Here is a 26,935-nt window from a genome sequence, read left to right as displayed (position 1 = left end):
ACTGCCCTCATCTGTGCAGCAACTTGTCAAGAGGGTTTCTTGTCAATCCTAATGCTGTAGTATACACTTTCTGTAATGCTAAGGTAAGTGAGGACAGGCGCAAGCAGATCCTACTTTTTCGTTACGCCATTAGCGGCAGCAGAGAACCCGTCCGATTTCCCATCAAGACTAGTCTTCTTTGTACATGAGGAATATGAGGCGTTGATCGTTCTTACTGCTTCCTGCTCAACTTTCTGTTTCTTACCGTTGAGATCTGTATCTTTTACTGTATCTTTCACACCTAAAAATTTACTGACAACTCCACGAACCAGAGCGTAAGTGAGAGACGCTTTTTCAGTAACTGTATCCAATATTAGCCCACCAATAATGGCCACAACATATAAAACGCCGTTTGTGAGGATACGCATTTTATGTACGTCCAGCTCCTCTTGTTTCAGGCTGTCCGTTTCTGCAAACAATTAAACCACTTTATTGCATGTGAGCAAAAACACTAAAACTGCATGTTGAAAGAGTATATAGACAGTGTTGCTATTGTACAAAACACTTATTGAGTGTGATGACGAATGTCGACAGATAATAATAACACCCTCACACTCAAACACACACACATACACACGTTGCCATTAGAGTGGAATCGCCTTTATTTAATATGAGGTTAACCATAGGTTCATTAGAATATGTTGTTCAAGTTAAGTAGTTTAGTTAACTGGTTCAATTCTGTTTATATAATTTAACTTTCACTATACGCTCTCATGTGAAGAGCACTTTAAGCACGCCACCCACGGGGCATGCTGGAGATTAAACATTGAATTATCTCCCTGTGAGTGCCACCCTATTCCTCTTGTAAAGCATAACGTTGCTCCAAATATGCTCGCAATTCCTGGGTAGTGTTGTCATTGTAGGTATCACTACGTCTATGCGAAACACATTACCTGCTATACATGAATTGCAAGCAGAATCTCAATTAACTAGGAAACAATGTATTACGTCAATATCGCCTGTAATAACATCAGGGTTTTTGACAGACGTTGAAAGTCTTATTCTGACATCATTCTTCAGTTCTGCAGCTGAAAACGATGTGTGAGTGCTAAGTTCTCAATGTGTCAGGGGTCAAAGGGACGTCATCAGTTTAATAGTAACGACCCCCTTTTCGCAAAATTACACTTTTCGATTTACCAGATTTGTTTCGTGCTATTTTGTCATATTAACGTAATGTCATGCGGAGTTATTGTGTGTTGAGGCTACTGTTTCACCGCTAACACGATGGCGATACAGAGACGGTTATACCAGGAAGGTTACATATGGATTATTGGTCATATCAACAGTGACCTACAAATGATAGGTCTTCCCTTAAATAGTGTTACCATTACAGGATAAATGTAGGGTATACTCAAGTAGAGCTCTTACATTATAAATAATAGGCACGATGGCATACAATCACCCAGATCACCTAGCCTAATCCATTTTGTCGCAAGCTCAGATTACTCAGTACCTATTACAACATCACAACCTCTAGACGTATTAGAATAATAGATGAAGTATTCTTTAAGGTGTCAAAAAATGTCAGGAGAAAAATAAGTTAAGAAGAAATATAAGAAAGTTATAGTTATACCCGATACTTTATGTGAGTATTTAAGAAGTTTGTTCAAACAGACAATGTTCAATGCATACTGGTTCAATACTATGCAAAATATTAGAATGTATACTAATCTGTTAGTTGTTCACCTTCATCCTCAAAATACCATATATTTGGATTATGTGTCATCAGCGGTGCAATGTCCCTTTGTGTGCAATCCGTCACGATGTTGTCCACATTCAGAGGAACATGAATTTGTTTGTTGCGATCTTGTTGGAATTCATCAAGGTCACACGTGTAAGAGCAAACGGACATTCGTCTGGAAAACAACAACAATATAATGAAAATATGAACACAAATGTCATTTAGAAAGTCAGATGTAACAAATGTTGAATTTGGGATAACACTTTCTTAGTAAAGTACAGTTTCTCGTACTTTACTATAACTATAACATTTGTTACATTTGACCACTTTCTAAATGGCATTTGTGTGTTCATAGCTTTCGGCCATGGGAGCCGTGCCAGTTTACACATGTCAGAGGGGTACAATGTATGTGATCCAGACTACCAGTTGTCGGGCTTTCATTTTTTGTGGAAGTCTCGGTGGCTGAGTGGGTTAGATCGCTGACTTTGTGTGCTGCTGATTAGGTGCCTCATTCTGGCAGTGTGGGTTTGAAACTCGGATGGGGCTCAACCCCCCAAAATACGAGAATCTGTACTTTACGAAGAAAGTGTTATCTCAAACATAATATTTGTTACTAAATGCAAATAAGTAAACAAAATATAAAGAATGTCCCGAAGTAAACAGATCTAATCAATGTCAACTTAGATTACCAAACCAACGCAGATAGCAAAATGATAAATACAAATAAACCAATTTACCTCGCCAATTCAACATTCTCGTTACTCGAATGCAACAAAAGCGTTGACGCGCCTTTTTCTAGTCGAGATGCGACTTCTCTCATCAGTACATGGATACCAGAATGATACTTTGCGGGCACATGCACCTCGTTTCTGTCAATGTTTTCCGTAAGGAAACAGAACTGGTCAAAAGTAAGAAGCCACAAGGCTTTGGATATTTCACCGGTTTCATCTGTAACAAACCTTGTAACAGCCATCGACATAAGGAAAGCTTGCCTAACCTTTTCATATTTCTGTATCGACATGGACAATGAATCAGGTACACATATTCTTGATACTTCGTCCTTTATCTTCAGTAGAGCTTCATCAAAGGAACGTTGATCTGCCAGTGTTGATTCATTGATTAACCCATACATAGAACAGAATTGTTCATCAGTAAACCTTCTTATGGTATCAGTCACTGCTTTAGCAAGTGATAGGTTATATCGTCTTGATGCTGTTAAATCTGCATTAGGATCTTTCACAACACTAAGAATAACAGTTGGTTTTGTTTGAGTAATCAAACATATGTCGAATAGTACATTATCAGGTTTGGGCTTTGCAACCAGGTTGGTGGATATGGCAAGATTTTTCGCAATATATGCCAGGCCAGCAGTATGAGTGGCAGCTAGGCGAAGTTTGAGAAGACATGTTAGGTCATGTATCTCTGCCACTGTCGGGTAGAGAGCAAGCGTGTCTGAAACAGATATGGCGTTATGATGTTAATGAACTGGGCGGCAAAAGAAAGTATAGGTCGAGTTCCAAGATTGATAAAAAAATAACAAGAAGAGGTTTTGTTGTGAATTATAGTATAATCTAGGGAGGGGTAACAAAATTAATGATTGATCAACCACAGTTTGAATGAAATTATGCAATCACATGTAATGTAAGCTCAAGGTAAACAATGGTGGGGTAAGAAATTTCATTTTCAAAAGTCTGAAATGTCACCAAAAATTGTCAGACACACGACAAGTTCATTGTCGACACAGTTGCCTTCAATAGCGTGTATGACCTCTAGCTGCCTCAATGCATGCTGTGATACGCCGCCTCATCGACGACGTCAGTCTTCTGATGACGTGGACTGGAATCCGTTGTCACTCGTCTCTCAGGGCCTGCTGCAATTCTTGTCTGTTGTCGGGAGGCTGATGGCGTGCTCTAATCTGTCTGGCAAGATGGTCCCACAGATGTTCAATAGGATTCATATCGGGTGAGTGGACAGGCCAGGGCAAAACGTCAACGTTATGCTGGTTTAGTAAGTTCCGAGCCGGTCTTGCTGTATGGGGGCCTGGCATTGTCGTGTTGAAACAATGTCCCCTGCTGTTGGTTTTGTAAGAACGGAAGCACAACTGGCTGCAACACTTGTTCTCTGTACTGCACAGTGTTCAGTTTTCCCTGTATAATCACCAAATCAGTCTTCTGATCACCACAAATACTGCCTCACACAATGTCCCCTCCTTCGCCGAATGGATGGACCTCTCGAATACACGCCGGAGCGAAACGTTCCCCTCTGCGTCGATAAACTCGTTCTCTGCCATCATTTCGAAACAAGAACAGCACTCGACGCCAATTTCTCACTTTCCAGCGTCGAACCTGCCACGCCCATCACAGTCTCAGGCGTCGATGATGAGCAGTCAGTACCATTCCTCGGAAAGGACGATACGCTCGGATTCCAGCAGTACGAAGTCGTCATAGTACTGTACGTTGGCTGATGGGGTGTCCCAAAGCTGTTGCTGCTGTCGCCGTCGCCATCGCCGTCGCCGTCGCCGTCGCCATCGCTGTCGCCGTTACGAATCTGTTTCGCAAGTGAATGCGCCGTATCTGACCGTCTTCCAGTGGTGTTGTCACTCGGGGTCGTCCGGTTCTAGGCCTGCCCTGTGTCCTACCTGTCTGCCTGTACCGTTTAATCAGCCTGGCTACTGTCAATGGTGTACAACCAAACCTTCTGACAATTTGGACCTGTGTTGCCCCCATTTCGGCCATACCGATGGCTCTCTCTCTCTGCTCCTGTGACAGTCGTGGCATTTCTTTTGTGTGCTTTCATCACGTGTGGTTATACCCTGCAGACGAACTCATTTATACAGCTAACATGCACGTGCAGTTTATGCCATAGGCGGGAAACCTGTTTCACCATTTTTTGGTCACCGCACGAGCGCCGTCAAAGGTGGCGCGTTCGGGTGAGGTGTTTTTTTGGTACCTGTTCCTGGGCAGTCATATTCCCAATACCCACTTTCCACTAGTTATCGCTGTTTTTAGGAAAATTACAAATTTCCAACCTATACTTTCTTTTCCCGCTTAGTTTACTTGGTAATTATTATTCCTGTTTCATTTCTCTGACTTATATGAATACAGAACTGTAGGATTTAAACAAACCTTCTTTGAAGACATGACTTTGCATTCTGTCAAAACTGTCATCAACCACTTTTACAGGAGGCAGTCGATGGTCAAAAGACTTTATATGAAGCACTGAGGCTTTGTCCTTTCTCACAGTAACTGTAATACATGTACATACAATGTAATAGCCTCAATAACCATTATTGTCTTAAAAAATTGTGACATAAAGACATATTATGACCACCAAACAAGGGCGTTATGTCAGTGATATGGATGTATGATTCATATGCCACAAACCACTGTCAATGTCAAACACACTTTGCATTTACAAACGTTTTGATATCACTTCATAATTCACGGAACTCAGCATACGTATTAAGGGTCCTTTTCAAAAGTAACGCATATACATATTTTTGCTTTTGATAAGATTATTTCCGTATTGTTGCTTAAACGTTTATGAAAAAACTGATCCCCAGTGTATGTCATACCATAGCTTGAAGGTTCCATCACCAAATAGTCATCTGAATTCAAGAAATATTATGATTCACAAACAAGGACGTAATGTCGGCGGTTTGGATGTTTATTATTTAAATGGTATGATTCATATGTCACAAACCACTGCTTATGTCAAACATACTTTCATTTACATACGTTTTCCTATCAATTCAGAAGTCAAGAAAATATTATACTTGGAAGAAACAACATCATACTGACCTGATTCTCGGGAGATCTAGGCTTCTCTCATGAGGCGCAAATACCACTCATTAACATGTAATGGTGTCAAGGTACTGGAATTGCACATTTCATATGATATTGGTCCTTGATTGTCATAAAAAACGAGTCCATTCACTGCTGCAATAGCAATTTCTAAAACAAAATAACCGTCACGTTCAGTTTTATGAAAGGCAATTTGTATCAGTTCTGTCACTGACGTCAGTGTCAAGGGAATTACTTGATTGTCGTATGACAGTATCAATAGTCCCTTGGCTATTAATGTCAGGAGGGTATTCTTCACAGCTACATGTTTTTCACTTGGAAGTTGAATGCCATCTTTGCTCAAAATTTTGCTCACATACAAACCTTGCTCAGTGATCTCTTCTGCAATACCAAAGAAATACGAACCTCCCCCATCTATTTTTGAAAAAGCACTTATGTACTCTCCTAACTTTAAATCATTCCAGATATAGTCACATAATTGATTATTGTCTGCCAATAACCTTTTTTTGAGAGATGGGTTTTGATGTGTAAACCCCTTAACTTGGACACAACGACTCTCTTGTAGATTTTCAGCTGATATTCCTCTTACTTTGGCTTCTGTATCTTGAAATTTGTATTTATCTTTGAGAAACCTTACAATTGTAGTGTTTGAAGGATCTACAATGCTGTTGTCCAAGGGTATTTTTGTATTAAAGTCTGCAGTAACAACTGTGGGAGATGGCAGAACAATGACTGCAACACAACCTTTATAGCTTGTCTCTTTTTCAGCTAACCAACATTTTTTGTAAACTCTATCAAACAGCTTTCCATCTTCTATCAGTGAATTAAGTTTGACATCAACAAGTTCATTTAAGTATTCAAGACATCTATCATTCTCTGCAATACCATCCAAATGTATTAATATTGCTCCTCCTCTACTATTCCGAAGTGCCGACGTTTTTGTCACAAGTTCATTTAAAAATGCTGATCTCTCCGATTTTCGTTCGTCATTCGCACGTTGTTTAATTGGTGGGTTGATAAGAGAGATGCTCACATGGAGTGGTAGATATCTACTTTCCAGTAAAGGAAAAGCTAGAGGATCAATTTGTCTTACACTTGAGCACTGCTGACAGTCTAAACCTGAAACAGAGGAAGTTGTATATCTAGACTACATGCATACTTATTTTGTTACAATTCTATTTTATCTTATATTTGCAACAATGTACTTAATAAGTTATCAACAACTTTTTAACGAATACGCTGCTTTGGATACAAATTGTATTAATTAATTCAGATACATGTGTAATAAATAGTTTGAGCAGTGAGGAGACTGGAGTGACTTTAAATACGATCCTTGTTCAACATATATGTACATATGTATATTGTACCTTGATATACATGTACGCTATATTCGATCTGTTCAGAGCCTGCTCCTCCCTCTGCCATCATTCCAACACATACAAGGCATCCTGTTTGTCAACTGGCCTGCACCTGCGATAGTTATATGATGGTATTTGACCGTCCATTTAGTAATCCACATTACATCTCACATTACATCCAGACCAACCGAATTATATTATGATACATTTGTTAATTGTATACCATTTGTTGGTTTCACACTAAATTCTTTTGCGTACAGATTTCTGAGATAAGTTATTGTTTCACTTTGGAACTCGACATGTCCTCATTATTAGGTGAGTACAAACAATATACATATACATATTTAACGTATGGAGCGATGAATTAAACAATTGGGTGATACAATGGTGAGGTACGATGGAGTGATGAAGCGATGGAATGAAGAGATGCTATGGGACGATACAATGGCGCCATAATGGGACGTCATAGTTCTCAACAGCGTTTGTGTTCATAGTGCTTTCCAAGCAAAGGAGATCGTTCACTTCATTAATGATGTATGATTTAAAAAACTCAAAATGTGTGTTATTGTATGTTCCACAACTGACTGGTGTCGAATCAAATTTGAATGTTAGTTTTCGATAACTGCAGAAAAGATCCGGTACTTGTTCCAAATACTTTCATCTGTTATAATATAAGCACCTGTTAAAACAAGAGCGATAGCAGTTATAACAAATTTAACTCTACTGTGGAATGCAAACATAGATTTTCTGTGTTTACAAAAAACACACGTCCTTAGTAATTAACAAGGGGCTTCGTCAATTAGGAATTACACCTCGCTGATGTTATTGATGGGATATTGCTCATATTTTTACTTGTTAACTGTGATAATATCTATTTGAACTGCTCTATATACTTTTTAATCATGCATATCCCAGTCACCATTCCAAGATTTTGAGTTCTCCTTGATCGAAGAAACTTCACGATGCGCCGAATATTCATGGTTAGTATTGCAAACTCCTCTCAGTGCCATCTTTACTGATACTTACCTCTGTCGAAGGTAGCATGCGCTGCAGCTAGCCACCAGCGTCAGAAACAATGTCCACCGTTTCAGATCTAATTTTAATTGCTTAGGTTATTTTTTGCAGCATTACTGAAATATGATGGTTACTCGGTCCTCACAAGTGTAATTTCAGGCAGTATATTTACTTACCCAGGAATGGTAAGGGTACTTTAGTTTGGGTCAGTCGGGTATCTCAGGTGGAAAGGTCATCTATTTTGGTTCAGACACGTTCGAATCATAGCAAGTCATGTATTTCATTCGCTATGAAGTAAGATACCCCATTTGGGTCGATATAGGATTCAAGTTGATCTCATTTGTGCACTCTCATGAGTTCCACTGCAATGGAAGCACTTTGTAACGTTTGGCACTTTTGATACCGGAGTGGATTTGGAACATAAACCTCCACTCCAATGTCTAAGTGACCATCTTTGATAGACTTTGGAATATTGGCAGGAAAAAGAGTGAAAAGATAGGTATTGGTTTGGATAATGTCTCAATCTTCTGATTTTTTTAATAAATCGCTTTACAGCAGTGACCCCTTGATGTTTCAATTCAGCTGCAATCTCTTCTGCTGTCATGTCAGACAGACAGCGAGCGCGATCTCTGACAATGCCTCTGATAGAATTCAGTGACCTGTTCACCGAATCCAAAAAACCTGGGTGTAGACCTAGCATATTGACACATTGTTGTCTCAAAAGACAATATGAGTGCCTCTCGATACAGGAATAGGATTTAATTTAAGAGGGTTACCATCAGCAGATGTGGTGACAATGAATCGTGGCCAAGAGTCCGAAATCTGAGGTGATGCTTCGACCATGACGTCGCATGTCGACGCATGACGACGCATGATGACGTTTATTTGTTTTGAAAGAAGATGATTTGTTTTGCGGCATAGTGTTACTTTATGATTCAGCATCCTGAGTGTCAACAAGGACAGTGAGCAGAGGAAGCAAGTCTGATGCACCAGGGCCACATGGGTGCGATATGTTACTCAAGCAAGATAAACACAGGCAGCTATTTATGTAAAGTCACCCTGGTTTGCCTCTCGACTATAAACTGATGACAAACAGAGCCTTGAGGTTCATGAAGCCAGATTGACCCATGAGTCACCGCCTTCTGACAAAGGACCCTAGGCATATTTTATGTTTGAACTATTCATAACATGTTAGATTATTTTGTCAGAATTCATGAGCAGGTGAGTACTGTGTAAGCATAGCCTTAAGCTATTTTCAACTGAATGTCTAAACAAACCCTAACCTTTTTTAACAAAGGTGGACTTTGTAATGGGGATTGTAAAAAAAACAATTCAGCATGTACTTAACAGACCTGCAAAATTTCATGAAAAAATAGTGAACGGTTTCTGAGTTATGCTCCGGAAACAAAACGTGACGGACGGACGGAGCCCGTTTCTATATCCCCCGCCAACTTTGTTGGGCGGGGGATAACAAGTAGAAACCTTACTTTTGAAAACATCATCCAAAATAGATCTGGTTACTACTTGAAAATAGCGGTTATCAATCGTAATGGTAACCAGGTAGCTAGCATAAGGAACTTCGCAATCTTTGGGTAATCAAGAGCAAACACGGTTTTCAAAACATGAAGACGTCAGCTCATTTTTGCCAAGACATTGAGGATACGTTTTATAGCGTTGATTCATTATTTCATCAGCAAAGTGAGCCAAAGGAGGCTGTGATAGATCTCAAAGGGAGATCTATGAAGGGCAATCTTTCGTTAAATCGCCACCTGAAATGCCTGGTGAAGAGCTGAAGCTTAAAGATTTTGTCAAGCGAGAACTCAAATATGTGACTGATATTTAGCTCGTTCAGGTTCATAAAAAGGGTCAGCGAAAACCGAACCGACCCTGTATTGTTGACATGTTTTCTGATGAGAGGTGGAAGATATTGACCAGGACAAGGAACCTCAGATTAACAGTTTGGTGTTAAAAATTCCCACTGGAAATCGTTGAACCATGGCACGAGTTTGTTGAAAGAAGCATAACGTCGAGAACTGAAAGCAAATCTGACAGTTGGCAGACATCAACATACATAAACATCAACGATCGCAGATGATATCAAACATTGAAGCCTTTATACACCAATGTATTTGGAAAATACGATGACAGCCTGCCAGAAAACATGTGTAAAATTGAGAAGGAATTGGTCAGAATCAAATACCAAAAACAGTTGTGATAGCATTAGTAGGTGATCAAGCTTCCAAGGCTTGGAATCCGGGGTGATAAGTGATCTTCACACGAAAGCTGTTCTTGATGTAATGAAATGTGAGAGATGAGACGGGCACGTTCTTGTCCCACTTATATAGTCCAAAGAGCTTCCAGAACTTCCCCTCGCGGGAACCCGGGGTAGAATGTGTTCCCAGCATTGCTGGTCGTAAGAGGCGACCGAATTGGACAGACTCCCTGTGTCGGCAGAGGAAGGGAGTCTGGTGGTTGAGGGCGCCAGAGCCGGGAATAGTGTGTCCAATATAGTCAAACACACCACTTTGACCCCCCTAACTTTACCTTGAAGTGGCTGTAGAATGGGCCCGATTCTATCAATCGGCTGGTCATGTCATGACCTGTGCATGCACTTTTTCGCACATTTCTAAATGTCTATTGTCTAAATGTCTAAATGTTCATTTGTATCTTTCCATAAACTAGCTAAGAGTCCTATGTAGAGAAGGCGGTGGCTCATGGATCAATCTGGTGATGCTGACCTCCGAATTCTGTACGTCTCCAATTAATTGTCATGGGCCGAACCAGCCTGACCTTGAATTTGGTAGACAGCTATAGCTTTTCGTGTCAAATTTGCTGGAGTAAAAAAAGACGATATGTAGAATCTGATGAGACTACTACACCCACTCGATCAGACTATTGGCCACGTTTCTTGGTAATTGAAGCTTTTGACAAAGAACCCAACAAATTGAATCCATCTGCAATCTCAAATGGTATCATTGGTATCTGCGGAGAGGTTACAAATGTCACAAAGCTTCGATCAGTCTCTCTCCTTGTAGAATGTGCAGGGAGAAAAAACAATCTGTCATTCTGTCAATCTGCTCAAATTAAAAGAGCTTGTCAATATCAAGATTGCTGTCTCCGTGCACAAGACACTGAGCTCATGTAAGGGCATTGTTAGTGACAGAGGTCGCTATATGTCTGGCATGACTGAAGATGAGATAACCAAGGAACTTGACCCACAGCTGTCAAACGATTTTCAGTAAAGAAGGATGTTGTGGTCGAACTGACCAACGCCTATCTGTTCACTTTCGCCTGAACGTCTATCCCTCAATCCATCAAAGCTGATTTTTGTTTCATCGAAGTGAAGGTGTACATCCCCAGTCCACTCCGGAGCAACACTTGCCAAGCGTTTGGACATAGATCCAAGTCCATGCCTCCGGTGTGTGTTACCGCTGCTGTGACAAGCACGAGAGCACTGACTGCAGGACGAATGTGAAGTGAGCAAACTGCGGTGGGAACCATATGGCCTCTTCTAAATCCTGCCCTGAGGTGTTGTCCTTGACAATTTGGAGACTGAAGGCAAAGCCTCGTTGATTCGGTTGGAAATAACATCAGTGACTTGTGCAGTTATTAATGCGTACCGGGTGCGTGTGGGAGAGCAAAGCTGGTGCGATATGATTGACATGACACGCCGGCTGCAGAAGCCCACAATTTGAGGATAATCCTCGGTGCTGAGGCCTTTATCCCTAGCAACACGATGGTTGCACAAGTTGAGGAGGAAAACAGCCACAGCCAATTCCAATCAATGAAAGAGTATGTGATTACCCTCAGACTTGAGATCTGGAACTGTCATTTAATTGGGTAATAATACAACATTCAATACCCCTACTAAATCTGCATGCTATGTGGAAACTACGTCAAAGTTACCAGAAAGTCTACATGAGAAATATGTGTCTCTTGAACAACCAGCCACGCTGTGTACGGTTCAGTAGCACACTTGAGATTTATACAGAATGACTATGCAGCATTAATTGTACAAGGTGCGTTTAATAAGGAAACCTGGGCGATTGATTGCTTCGTTGTTTCCTGAAAATAACTTCTGGACAAAACCTAAATGTAACTGCAACACTGAGAAATGATGAAGAAGTGGCGGGGACTAGAAAGCATACAGGAAGTTCACGTGGGTGAGGATTTAGTTTTCGGGACGTTCCAGGGAGTCAAGATGTTTTATGTCCATAAGTGTTTCAATAACATTACTTCATGGCACATCATTAACCTACATAATGTATATTTACATAACTGGATACAACCAGGGATGAAGATGCAATTTACATAGGACTCGCCCACATTTCGCTTTGAAAATCGATCCTATTCTGAACAGGATTTAATAAAATCAGAAATTAAGGAATTAGTTCAAAGAGGTGTTCTCAAGAACTGTACAAGCTAGACAATGCCACAATTTGTGTTTCGGCTTTTGGAGCAGTCCCTAAAAAGATTACATAACTTAGACAAACTGTGGACCTGCATGAAATCAATGCATACTCTGACATTAAATCATTACAGCATGACAACATATACATTTGTTAAGCCATGAGCTATGATGATTTGGGTACCTTCGATATAAGGAAAGGATTGCTGTAAGGAGTTTGCTACCTTGTGACCCTGTCACATTGCTAAAATCATAAAATTCCTAAATTTCCCACAGGTGTTATTTATGAGGAAGTCATGCATTTCAAATGTTGTTTTCTCAGTAAATTTAAATTTCAGATGACATTTGCTTTCATTTTGACAGAGTGTCCTGAATCTGTGAAGATAAGACATGTAAATATATCTACAGTCACCCCGTTTAGAGACAAATTCCGTTTAACCGTAAACCCCCAAATGGAATAACAGAAAGACATTCATAAAATTGCTGCGCGATAAAAAACAAAACAATTGTCAATGAACCATATGTTGTACATTTACAAAATGTGATAATAGATATTATCATATATTAGCATCTGTCTCGCACACCATTTTGGTTAGTGAGTATTGTTTTTACGCCGCGTTTAGCAGTTCTATTACTGCAATATTCAAGCAATATCTCGTGGGGGGACAACAGAAATGGACTTCACACATTGTACCCCTGTGAGGAATCGAACCTGGGTCTTCGGCGTAACGAATGAACACTTTAACCACTCGGCTACCCCACCGCCCTACACACCATTTAAAACTCTTGGTTGCATAAATGTTAAAGTGTAAATTCTAAACAAGCAAATCGTACATACTGTCAGAAATTCACAATTTGTCTATTGTGATACATGTCACAACATTGCAGTAACGCAAGTTGATACAACGTCGAGTACGTCTTAATCATACAGTCGCTGTCATTCAATCGGCGCAATGGCCGTGATGCGTGGCTTTTCTAGGAAATGAGACAACGTGACTCGAATTCGCACATGTCAACAAAAAAAGAAATACATAAATAGCTTAATGTGATAGGCTAACCATGAAACTTGACAAGCGATGTTTGTATTTGTATTGTGTATTGTAATTTCATAACGTCAATAAGGTATTTTGTTTGATAATATTTTTTACAAGTACAATGTATATTAAATGACGACCTCATCCTTACAAACGTACTTTGACTCAATGGGGAATTTTCACAGTTGTTGATATACTTCTGGATGTATGACTCCTCACTGGTGTGACTTCATGTCATATTCTCCCTGATTATGATTCTTGGTTTGTGAGCACCATATCCGTTCTCTAATTGGCAAACGTCTAAGAGCTGCATTACTTTTGTGTTTTTTACTTACATTAAGTTGATGTTACAGAAATACTGTTCAAGGCGGCTTTGAACAAACCTTATTCACTAGATTTAAATTCTATAACATCATTTTTCTTATTTCATTTGCTCTATTTCGATGGATGTGACCATATTTAGGGATGATTTCAATCACGAATGCAAAAATATTGTCATAATATAGATAATGTAAAAAACAGTTTCGAGCAAAAGAGAACTAGAAAAGGGAGAAAGGCATTATCTTCAGTCGCCTAAACAAGTGATGGTTAACACCAACAACTTGTGAAATATATAAGTTGATCTATACATGTAAATATATAAAGTCAACACCAGAGAATTACTAATCTCTATTATCCACAGAAATAGATTTCATGCAGCTTAAAAGACAAAATAGCGGTAAAATCTAAATAAATGGATCACTAAAAATTAGTAATGACACCAGGTTTCGCGAAATGAGTTAGTGTGTCACAAATGTTTCAGTCTGATAAAAAAGGTGCATGTGAATATATCTTGTACCGTGATGCACATATTCCGATTCTAGAAAATAAATGCATATGAATCGTAACTTCTGCTCGGATTGGCAAAGGCAAAACAAGGAAATTTGGTCAACAGGTTTATCTAAAGATCCAGATATATCGATCATCTGGTGTGGTTCAATAACCATCAAATAGCAAACTCCCTTCCACTGACTCACCCACCCGAACTAGAAAGAAAGGAGACAAGACAGACCGCCCCATGCGTTTCTTATTTATATCTATGCATAAAGGTTCGGCGTGACACAACGCTCCCCACAAGACAAGAATGATGACTCTCCAATAGTCATCTTTCCCTTCATGTCGAGCATCCCGAGCCTTTGGTTTCTAAACTTCACAACCAGTAGAATACAATCGGTAAAGTTTCAAGTTTTATGGTAGATAGGTCGAGGGCATTTCCGACTTATACGCATTGTCCGATGCAATTTACTATTTTGGCTTTTGGCATATATTCCTGTGTTTTTGTCAGTGAACAATTGCCTTGCCTTTGCATGTTGTTGTGATTGGTGCCAGGATACGCTCACCTTTTAGTGAACACCTGGTATCACCATGAACACTATTTGATAGTGATTCACAAACACATGCTCTTTATATTGTCGGAATCGTACTGTCAGCTCTACTTTTGGAAGATATTTCATATGAATATGGAACAGGTCTTGTCGCGTTTATTAAAACTGTTTCAGAAGCTTCTTTTTGGTGGTAAGGTTAACAATAATAATTTCAGTTTGACTGAGCCGTGTGAGCGCTTAAAAATCGCCTAACAAAGAAAGAAAACATGGCGTCCATATCGCACATCTACAGCTTACATAATATAAAGATGAAAAAAAGTTTAGCGCCACCCACCATATTTGTGAGCTGTTACTTTTGGCACTTAATGATGACTATCATAACGAGATGTACGATTGTTATAAGCCGTATATATAAACCTCATGGGATGCAAAAGTTGTCTCAACGTAAGTTTATCTTGTGTTCCAAAAGAATATGAGCAGAAAGGAATTTTAACCGAAGACCAGAAATTGAAGGATTAGAAAACACTGAAAAACCTTTTTTGTCATGTAACTGTCATGATATCAGCAGACCATATCAGGTGTCACATAGACACCCTAGGGAGTGCAGAGTCTATTGCAAGACAGAAACGTCAGTAACATGTGTATGATCCACGGACATTGACCACAGCTTCAACCCTACGCCTCATACTCATTACAAGACGTTGAATGCTTCTCTGAGGCAAACGGATCCATTCTTCATGAAGTGCGGCTTCAAGTCCAGCAAGATTGTGAACTGGGGGATCACGATGTCTGATTTTTCGGCCAAGAATGTCCCAGAGATGCTTAGTCGGATTAAGATCCGGACTACAGGCCGGCCAAGGAAGAGTGGCAATAGCTTCTTGACACAAATAAGCCAAAACTGCCCGAGATCTGTTTGGTCTAGCATTGTCGTCCATGTAAACAGGTCTTGTCTGAAGAGGATGGTTGTCAAAATGAGGGACTAACAATGGACGAAGAACGGCATCTTGGTATTGTTGGCCATTCAGGTTTCCACGAATTGTCACCAGCGGAAGATTGCAGCCGAAGGAAACACAACCCCATATCATGACAGATCCCCCGCCACATGCTAAAGTCTTGTGGATGTTCTCTGGGAAACGCTCTATGCAGTGGACCAAGAAGGCTGTTGTAACGCGTTGGATAAATATATTTATTTAAATTTTAAATTGGTACTCTATCCCTGAAAAACTGTTCTGACGAAGCAGATGCTTAAACTCGTCCAACGGGTGTAAAAGCGGAAAAGGAAAACATAAAAACGTGCGGGTTGTTTATTGAACAAATAAATAAAGATTTCTATAAATATTGATAAAACCAGGTGGAAAACCCGTCAGAGGCGAATACCCTGATTGTGAAAATGTTTACTTCCGCAATAATCTTTTAAATCGACCACTTTTTCCGGTCACTCTGACCTGTAAACCCTGAATACAACACTCACCGTGATAACCATTCATACAACAAACACTTGAAAACAGAAGGGTATTCAGGTGTTTGATAAAAGGGCGAACACTGGGATAGGAATTGTGTGCTGTTTAAAATTACATGAATCATCTTTCTGTAACCTGAAAGGGTAAGCGCTTAATGGTTCTTATTGTAGGAGGGGTGTGAGATAATAGAGCACAAAAGGCTTGTGTAACTACACAAACGACGTTATCGAATCGTCGATAAGGAAGGGTACCAGTGGCACAGTGGTCTCATGCGCCGGGATTTCCTCAGCAGAGCAGCATCTTTTGGCCGTGTCCTGGATCCGCTGGTCCAAGATTCGCACAATATGTGGTCGCAATCGCATATACACAATCGTATGATCCTCCAATTCATCTTTGAGTACCATATATGTGCTTGTGGGCTTCACTGAAGAGGTAAACGTCTATAAACTGCATTCATGTGGGCTTTTCGCGAAACTGCAATACTGTTCGAAGCAGTGGTAAACCCAAACTCACTAGCTCATCTTCAGTGTAGCTGAGACGCCGTGGTCAACTGCAAGTGACTTAGAACGAAGCTCAGTAGAACCGAAAATGTGCAAGATTCTGACCATATCATGAGCAAGTGTTTAGGAATCACTATCAAATAATCCTGCTACCAGGTGTTCGCGAAAAGATGAGCGTATCCTGCCCAACCGGTGGCACCCGTCACAAACACATAAGGGAAGTCAATTGCTCACCTTTTGTGCGCCCTGGTGTTCTTTAGTACACATTGTTCTTTCTTTTCATGTGACGACTTTTCGTAACATTTAATACTCTATTCATAACTTTGAACTATTATTGTGTACTTTTGTCCTTTATTTCAACATTGAATTTTCTGACCGAATGGCCGCCCATAAGTACCGAGATTAGAGGTTGTATGATACTGATACTATTCTGCGGTAAGTCTAGATAATCGCGATGGAATGGTGGAGTGCAGTGAGGAAGACTGCAGCATGGCAAATTAAAGTACGCGATTATACAGTGACATTATACATTATATATCTACGGTTGTAGATTTGCGAATAAGCTGAAATTGACTATTTCTGACTTCGGCTTTAAACACGTATACTCTTCAAAAAAGAAACGCAAAACGGATAATTTTGGCCATAAAAGCAAAATTAGCGGACCAAGAGGTGCAAAATGAAAAGGTTTAATGTGTTATAGTGTCCTGGATCAACATTATCACAACAAGGACATGCAAACCATTAGTCGGGAAACACGTACGATTCGGAAAAACGCACCCAGTGCATTAACAAAAGGGCCCTGGAGCTGCACGTACTGCACGTGCAGCAGCACTATAAACGTTATTAAAGTGCAGGTTTTTTTATTGCCTGGCATCTGCGTCAATCGAACTGTGACAGTTCAACAACATGCCAAAATTAACAGAAGTGCACGAGAAACAACGTCATTGGCCGCTTGCAGGCAGGTGAATCCCAATCAGCTGTAGCAAGGGTTTTCAATGTAGCCCACCATCACAAGGCTATGTGATCGGTTTTAACAGCATGGGTCAACAGGGATCGACCAAGGACGGGACGACCAAGAGTAACCACACCCTCCCAAGATCGCTACATCCGACTGTGCCCACTACGTGAATGGACGACCACAACCACCCCAACCGCATCCAAAATACCCCAACTGCGCAGACTCTCCAACCAGAGCGTTTCAAACCGATTAAGAGCAGCAGGCCTACGAGCAAGACGTCCTGTTTGACGCGCCACACGTGCACTGAGTCGTCAACAATGACTGCAATCGTGTCACCAACATAGGGTATGGCCTCAACTGCGATGGAGAGCAGTCTTTCTCCCACGTCGAGGGAATGGAAGAGGACGGATCTACAGACGTCAGGAAGAATGTCATGCCGGACACTGCGTACAGGAAGTGGACAGGTTTGGTGGGGGTGAGCGACTTACTCTCATCATGGCAGGACAAGTTTGGTCCATATCCAGGGCAATCTTACGGCTCAACGATAAACAATGAAATTCTCCAACCACACGTCCTCCCAATTGCAGCCAACGGCAACGGTGTATTCCAGCAAGACAACGCTCGACCGCATACAGCACAGATCACACGAACCTGTCTACACAACAACAACGTTGATGTTATCCCATGGCCCTAAAGATCCCCGGAGTTGAACCTGGGAGATAAATTAGATAGGAAGCAGAATGTTACCAGAAAGTCTACATGAGAAATATGTGTCTCGTGAACAACTAGCAACGCTGTGTACGGTTCAGTAGCACACTTGGGATTTATACAGAATGACTATGCTGCATTAATTGTACAAGGATACAGGATAACTGGCCTATTGATTGCTTCGATGTTTTCAGAAAATAACTTCTGGGCAAAACTTAAATGCACCTGCAACACTGAGAAATGATGCAGAACTAGCGGGGGCTAGAAAGCATTTAGGAAGTTCACGAGGGCGGGAATTTGGTTTTCGGGACGTTCCAGGGGGTCAAGATGTTTTATGGCCACAGGTGTTTCAATAACATTACTTCATGGCACATCGTTAACCTCCATAATGTTTATATACATTACTGAATACAACCAGGGTTGAAGATGCAATTTACATAGGATTCGCCAACATTTCGCTTTGAAAATCGATCCTATTCTGAACAGGATTTAATAAAATCAGAAATTAAGGAATTAGTTCAAAGAGGTGTTCTCAAGAATTGTACACGCTAGACGATGCCACAATTTGTGTTTCGGCTTTGCAGCGGTCCCTAAAAAGATTACAAAACTTAGACAAACTGTGGACCTGCATGAAATCAATACATACTGTGACATTAAAACATTTCAGAATGACAACATAAACATTTGTTAAGTCATGATGATTTAGTTACCTTGGATATAAGGAAAGGATTTCATTTCTGTATGGAGATGGCTACCTTTTGGCCATGAAGTCCCTATCACATTTCTAAAATCCTAAGATTCCTACATTTCCCACAGGTGCTATTGACGTGGAAGTCACGCATTTCCCATATTTGGGAACAGAATATACTGATGTCAACTTCCCCAGTAGACATCCATATATTCTCTTCCTTATGTGAATAACTTTTAAATGCCTTTCAAAGACCTGATTTCACATATTGTTTTCTCAGTAAATGTCAGATGTGTCCTGAATCTGTGAAGATAATATATGAATATATATCTACAGTTACCACGTTTAGATACAAATTGTGTTTAAACGTAAACCCCTAAATGGAATAAAAGAAAGATATTAATAAAATTGCTGCGTCGATAAAAAACCCAAAACAATTGTCAAAAATAATTCTGGTTTTGTTTGAGTAACGAAAATAGATCAAACGTCGTTTTTAAGTACCATTTGTTGTACATGTACAAAATGTGATAACAAATATTATCATCTGTCTCACACCATTTGAGTGATTGAGTAGTGTTTTACGCCGCGTTTAGCAGTTCTATTACTGCAATATTCAAGCAATATCTCGGCGGGGGACAACAGAAATGGACTTCACATATTGTACCCATGTGAGGAATCGAACCCGGGTCTTCGGCGTAGACACCACTTAAATCTCTGGGTAACATAAATGTAAAACTGTAAATTCGAAAAAAAACAAATCGTAAATACTGTGTCAGAAATTCACAATTCTATCGATGACCACTGTCGATACATGCCACAACAACGTTGCAGCAACCGATCCCAGGTACAGTTGATACAACGTCGAGTATGTCTTAATCATACAGTCGCTGTCATTCAATCGGCGCAGTGGCTGTGAGGCGTGGCTTTTCTAGGAAATGAGACCACGTGACTCGAATTCGCTCATGTCAACACAGAAAGAAATACATAAGTAGTTTAATGTGATAGGCTAACCATGAAACGTGACAAGCGATGTTTGTATGTGCATTGTGTACTGTAATTCCATAACGTCAATAAGTACAATGTATAAGTAATGACAGCGTCATCATTACAAATCTATTGTGTCTGGTCAGTGTCTCGATTGGGAATTTTCACAGTTGTTGATATCTTTCTGGATGTATGAGCGTTGTTATATATTCAGGAGAATCAATAATACACATCGATTGCGGCTGGAGAAGCGACAGTACTTTAGAGCTATGTGATATTGACATGTTTATTCTCCTCTTTATTTATGTAGACCGCCTCCGTGGTCTAATGGTAGAGTGTCCGCCCGGAGAGCGGAAGGTCCGGGGTTCGATCCCCAGATGCATCATACCAAAAGACGTTAAAAGATGGTACTTGTTGTTACCCTGTCTGGCGTTCGGCATTAAGGGGCTAAAACAAGGACTGACGGCTCGGAGTCAGTATACTGTATCTGAGTGGGGTATTCATGTTAAACTGCGGCATGGTATCTCAGTGTGCTAGCACTATCAATCGGCATCAGTCCGGACTAGTACAAGCAGCCACACACACATACGCGTGCATTAACGTCGCTATATAAGTGCAATAATCTTGGACGCGACGTTAAACCCCATCTCAAAGGAACTGACAATGTGTTCTCAGGCTATGTATCTGGGGGTTTGATCGGAATGTGTGAACAGTATCGTGCCGAGCTACCCATTGAACTGCCTTGTACATTCAAGTGAACATGTGGACTTAATTCATTGTGTTTATAATTTTATATGGGTATCCTAATGTCCTTATTTCCTAAGCTGCAAAGCTAATTTGAGGAATAAGTTATGTACTTTTTCAAAACAGGTGGAATCACAAAATCCCAAGACTTCATAATGGGGGTTACCATGTGATCAAAAGCAATCATCATGCACTCTAATGGTAAGTGAATATTCCTAGCTCTAGACAATAAACAAAACAATAAACAAAACATTACTACATCATTTAAATACAAGAAGATCCGGGTTAGAAAATGTCAACCCATGCATGCCGTAAAAGGCGACTATGCTAGGCGTAAGAGGTGACTAACGGGATCGGGTGGTCAGACTCACTGACTTGGTTGATGCATGTCATCGTATCCCAATTGCGTGGATCGATGGTCATGTCAATCACTGGATTGTATGGTCCAGATTCAATTATTTACAGACCGCCGTCATATAGCTGGAATGTTGCCTGAGTGTGGCGTTAAACAACAAACAAACAGACAGACAAAAAAGACAATAGTAATATATTGCGTAGGCTTTTCACTATGCAATTAAAGAATGACTCTTTATAGTTTTAGCAACAGTCCTGCATTGTCGTCATATAACAACTGACCCAATGCGGTAGCCCTTCCCAACGATTGTCTGCATATCAAACAACGTCACACGGCACAGCGGGGAGGTGGGGTAGCCTGGAGGTGAAAGCTTTCGCTCGTCACACCCGACATGGTTACAATTGTGAAGCCCATAACACTATGCATACAAACTCTTGGTGTTCGATAGATATGGACAACAATACCTATCTTACTTGTATGCAAACTCTTCAAATGCAACACTTCGTGTCTTTTACTTAAATTACGATGGTATACATTGTACTACTGGGTCAGCGTGACATGAAATATTATCGTAGTAAGGCGTGTTTATCGACCCAACACAAGATTGTTAGTGGCCTGGTTTCGATCACGGGTGTAACTGATAACGCACGACAGTCAAGTTGAACGCAATTGCACAAGTCAGCTGATGTTATCTCTCTCCCAAAACGACAACATTCAAATAATCTATTGCGCATTGTGTTTCTACTATCAATATCTTGTCTATTACTTATGAGAATGGATTAGTGTGTGTATTCTACCGTCCGTTATTGTGATATTTTTTGGAGGGATTAAGTTACCTTAATTTATTACTTCAGCATTGATTCCCATTACCCAACTGCAAACATGTATATGCATTTGAATGGCATTGTCAATAACATTTGAAAGCTGCGCAGAGGGGTCCTTAATATAACGTGCCTACTCATTTTGTTGCCCTGTGTATATGTATGATTGTCCTAAGGCTCTTAAGGTTCTCATCAAACCATCGATATCCTGAAGCTTAGGTTTAACTTCTTGGCCAAATGTTTTTTGTTTGAGTTTGCTAGTCAGAGCAGAAATTTCGATTCAAATGCATAACGAGACAGATTCGCAAGGAGGAAAGCACAATTGGCGCCCATTGGGGTGCCCACTTCTTGCCTTACTTTCACATAGATATATTCTATTCTAAGTCCAGCATTTCACATAGTTTTTTCTCAGTAAATTTCAGCTGTTATTTGCTTTCATTTTGACAAAGTATCCTGAATCTCTGAAGAAAGATGTGTATATTGGAGAGTTCCAATTATAAAGAGATGTTACGTCGTTTTTAAGTACTCTTTTTTGTACATATAGATACTGTGATAAAAATAATTGTCATTTTTTAACATGTGTATAACTGTTGTGAATGGGAAAAGAAAATGGAAACAAACAAATGATACATTTTCTGCGTAGATATCAACAAAACAACTGCCAAATGAAATATTAAAACAAATAAATGATACATATTGTGTCAGTAATTCTAAATTCTATCGATAACCATTGTCGAGACATGTCACAACATTACCTACTTCTTTGTAACTCTATCTATGGTCACCATGTTTAGTGACAAATGCCCCTTTGCCAATGTCAGTTTAAACATAAACCTCTAAACCAAATAACAGAAATACATTTTCTGCTTAGATATTAAACCCAACTGTCAACTGAGATATTGAAAACAAATAAATGATACATACTGTGTAAGTAATTCACAATCCCTTTGGTGACCACTGTCGAGACGTCATAACAACATTACTGTCACTCCTTCCTGGAAAGGTGGGTACAATACCGAGTAAAACACGATCAGTGGTGTGGCTATTCTAGGAAATCAACAATCACTGTGACCTGTCTATCTCCGTTATATTTAGTCATTATGCTAAAGCAAGCATGCATGGCCAAGTCGAATGGTGCCGATATTTACTGTACGGCCTCCGTGGTCTAATGGTAGAGCGTCCGCCCGGAGAGCGAAAGGTCCGGAGTTGGATCCCCAGTCGCGTCATACCAAAAGACGTTAAAAGATGGTGCTCTGCATTAATGGGTTAAAACAAGGACTGGTCGGCTCGGGGCCAATATACCGTATCTGAGTGGGGTATCCATGTTAAACTGCGGCATGGTATCTCAGTGGGCTAGCACTATAAATCGGCATCAGTCCGGACTGGTACAAGCAGCCACACACACGCACGCACGCACGCACGCACGCACGCACGCACGCACGCACGCAATTATTCGTAAATTAATATGCATGCGCACATATATGTATACAGGTGTCACCTCTCTGATACAAGGACGGTATTTTAAGCAAGTGGAACCCTTAACGAATTCTTTTTAGAAACAAACTAATTTTTGTCCTGTTTTGACATAATGGCCACATTCAAACAACAATAGCAGTAATGTTCTGAAGATTTCGTACATGTAGATGAACTAGGTCACAAAGGTTTCAGTCAGACAAACAAGGTGCATGTGAATATATGTTGTTCTGTGATGCACCTATTCACATTTTGTGTAGTAAGTGAATAATAAACCTCGCGTCTTTTAATGAAGCCTCATGATCTTAAATAGACAGGCAGACTGACAGGCAGGCTGATAAAAATATATACTAGAACACACCATCAGATTCTTTCTATCACACCTAACCGTTTTTACACTGAAAGTATTTGAATCGATAATTCACAGAAATTCTATATTGTCATTGTGCTGCTTAAACTCAATACTTTGCAAAACGTTTCTGCAAATAAAACGAGTCAAGTGCGACCGTAATGTTGCTGTAATATATACGTGACAGTGTCAGTGTGACATGTGGAATCGTAGTACCGGCGTGTGTGCAGTGTCTGGCTGATACAAAAACGAGGGGTTTCAACAAGAGAGCCTTTTGTTACTTTTTTGGTATGTTCAAATGAAGCTCAGCTTTTTGACAACATATTAGACGCAAGGCGAGGCGAGGCGAGGCGAGGCGAGGCGAGGCGAGGCGAGGCGAGTCGAGGCGAGTAGAGGTGAGGTGAGGTGAGGTGAGTCGAGGTGAGGTGAGACGAGGTGAGGTGAAGTGAGTTTTTCCTATAGTTTATCGGCAAAATGTTAACAGTTGCCTTTCTACATATATATGAAAACGTAGCGATACATCCCGCACCTTAACACTGATAACGTCAGTCAACATGTGCAATATTTATAAAAGTGTCCAAGGGCGTACGTTGCGGCCCTCGGGTGGTAGCTCAGGGTGATGACGGAATACAAAACTCAGGGGTGAAGTTTAGACGACAGCAGCCATATTTATTGTTGATGGTTGAAATGAGTCGAAAAGGTACATGTTGATAATAACGTGACAGAACGCACACCTGGACCGAGTGGCCAATCTTCCCGGGTGGGAGAACCGTTCTGTCACTTACCTTCTGGCTGTTCTCTAGGCTGTCTCCCTGACTGACCATGTCAGTCGGGTTTTGTAGAGCGAGGTATTACATAACGTGTGGCAAGGTCATTGTCCCACGTGTATGTATAGACGTAAGATCCGGCGACGTTAGGAGGTGTTAATTGAAATTTATAGACAGCCCTGGAGATTAAGGGTCCTGCCCGGAGGGGCTTATGATAAGAGGGGATACGTCGAATGTTTGCTGAATATATTAAACAGATAAAGGGCATAGAATTCGGTGCACTTGGAAACATATTGAACCAGTTAGGTATTTAGATAAATGAAATGTAACATAAAAGTATTGAAATGGTTTGCACTATAACAAAAGGATCCCCGTCAATAACATATTTCAGCTTTTCAGTACAATACTATGATAACGTTTGATTAACAGCATTTACCCGAGAAGTAAACAGCAGCAACAATTGCTTTCGAAATGTTTCTATTACCTTATGTCTGGGTTGTATTGAGAACGAGGAAGTACTCCTAACCCGGTTTTGAAATACTTGAACCTTTCCTCATAATCATAACACGAGGATAATTTCTCACTAACGGACGCGATCGATTGTTATGCAGAACCGAACATGTCATAAACAAGAACATATTACACACGTTAACACCAAAACACCAAAACATTAACGTTGCGTTCAAGATTATTGCATTTATATATACCGTGTGTGTGTATGTGTTAGTCCGGACTAATGCCGCTTCATTTAGGGTTATCCAACCGAAGTACCGTTCCGCAGATCAACAAGCACACCCTACTCGGACACATTATACTGACGACGAGGCAAGCAGTATTTGTTTTACCCCAAATACCGATGGTCAAGCAGGACGGCCACAACTACCATTGTTTAACGTGTTATTGTATGATGCGGCAGGAATCGACCAATACACCTGCCACTCTCTGAGGAGACCCTCTATGCACTGGACATAAGAGCCTGTCACAACGCATTTGACATACATATCTATTTATTTTAAGATAGTACTCAATCCTTGACAATTATGTGTCCTGGTGCATAAAAACACGTTAAAAGATAAGAGCATTCATAGTATTTACCCTCGTCCGGCGTGTTTGTTATAAGGGCGGACACTGGGATGGGAATTGTGTACGGTTTAAAATGATATGAATAACCTCTCTGTGGCCTTAATAAATGTTCATGAATTAAATGATTGTTTTCGTTTATACATTTTATAAGGTGTGCTTGAAAATAAGACGTGTTCATATTCTGACTTTAAAATAAATATAATTTTGTTTCAATGGGTACATTTATATTCATTTATCAGTGATTATACACACGTGCCATTATCCGTGGAAAGCTAAACTATATAAGAATATATCGATATAGTAGTGTAAAATAGTTGTACAACACAACGTTAACCAAAACGAAATGGGGTTCACAAGGCTGTAAGTCTCAACTGACAAAGGGGTAGTACTCCTGGCGCTTTCAGCAGACATCTCCTTCTCAATACCCATTCCGGTGCAGTGATGGGGGGTGGGTGAGGGGGGGGGGGGGGGGGGGGGGGGGGGGGGGGAGCAGTCGCCTAAGGCGCAGCGATTCGCTGTGCGGAGTTGCGTCCCTTGAGCACGCCAGAAACCTATGATTGTGGGTTCGAATCCCGGTTCGCCCCGATAATGTTTCCAGGTTTGTCAGCACCATACCCGTGCTCGTGAGTTTCACCGAAGTGGTAAACGTCTGAGACCTGCATCACTTCGGGCTTTCCTCCCACATTAAGCTGACACGCCTCGATATAACTGGAATACTGTGAAAACCCAACTATGTTTCTAGGTTTAAATTTGTTAGCACTATACCCGTTTTCATGGGGTTCACCGAGGTGGTAAACGTCTGAGACCTGCATCACTTCGGGCTTTCCTCCCACTTAAACTGACACGCCGCTATATAACTGGAATACTGTTAAAGCCCAACTCACACACAGTACAGTGATGATTTTACACCACCGCCCAAACTTAATTTCTGAATTTCCCCTTATTCCGAAATTAGAGCTGTTCGGCCTGATGAAATCAGTGCGTTTACAAATTACATTTATTAAGTGTTCATTCGCAGGACGTGTTTTTTCTGATTTTTCTGATGTTTTGCTTAAAATAAGTCTATTTAAATTTCAATACACATGTCTTTCTGTATGCGCGCAGTGTTGAGGAATCCTGATGTGTGTTTTTACTGTTAGGTGGAGTATAGAAATAAAAGCGAAAAAACCCTTTCCATATTCATAAAAAGAAATATCTGTTAAAAGCAGAGTCCATTGTACGATTCCTACTATATCATCAATCTCATTAAAATCAGATCTGAGTTCTCGGTGCCGCTTAACAAAGATATGAGGACATCCCATTACGGGTCACGTCAGAATGACCTTTCATCAAACCAATCAATGC

At 40.5% G+C, this 26,935-nt stretch overlaps 1 protein-coding gene and 1 long non-coding RNA gene across 2 annotated transcripts; both read right to left on the bottom strand.

The window, feature by feature from the left end:
• Positions 1 to 110: 110 nt before the first annotated feature.
• LOC139460288 (uncharacterized) lies at positions 111 to 4,010 on the bottom strand. The gene is made up of 4 exons (XM_071241783.1): positions 3,917 to 4,010; positions 2,458 to 3,172; positions 1,726 to 1,895; positions 111 to 448 (listed from the first exon to the last, which is right to left on the bottom strand). Exons 1-4 carry the CDS (start codon positions 4,008 to 4,010, stop codon positions 111 to 113), a joined length of 1,317 nt encoding a protein of 438 aa, XP_071097884.1.
• A 1,261-nt stretch (positions 4,011 to 5,271) lies between these two features.
• LOC139461100 (uncharacterized) lies at positions 5,272 to 22,918 on the bottom strand. Its single transcript, XR_011652875.1, has 4 exons — positions 22,844 to 22,918; positions 6,891 to 6,993; positions 5,521 to 6,642; positions 5,272 to 5,327 (listed from the first exon to the last, which is right to left on the bottom strand). It is a non-coding gene; the product is annotated as an uncharacterized lncRNA (long non-coding RNA).
• Between the last annotated feature and the right edge of the window lie 4,017 nt (positions 22,919 to 26,935).

The sequence above is a fragment of the Haliotis cracherodii genome, unplaced genomic scaffold (assembly GCF_022045235.1).
Source record: "Haliotis cracherodii isolate W230 unplaced genomic scaffold, xgHalCrac1.p SCAF_14, whole genome shotgun sequence".
Lineage (NCBI taxonomy): Eukaryota > Metazoa > Mollusca > Gastropoda > Lepetellida > Haliotidae > Haliotis > Haliotis cracherodii.
Note: the sequence above shows the minus strand (reverse complement) of the source record. Positions and strands in the feature narration are given on the sequence as shown.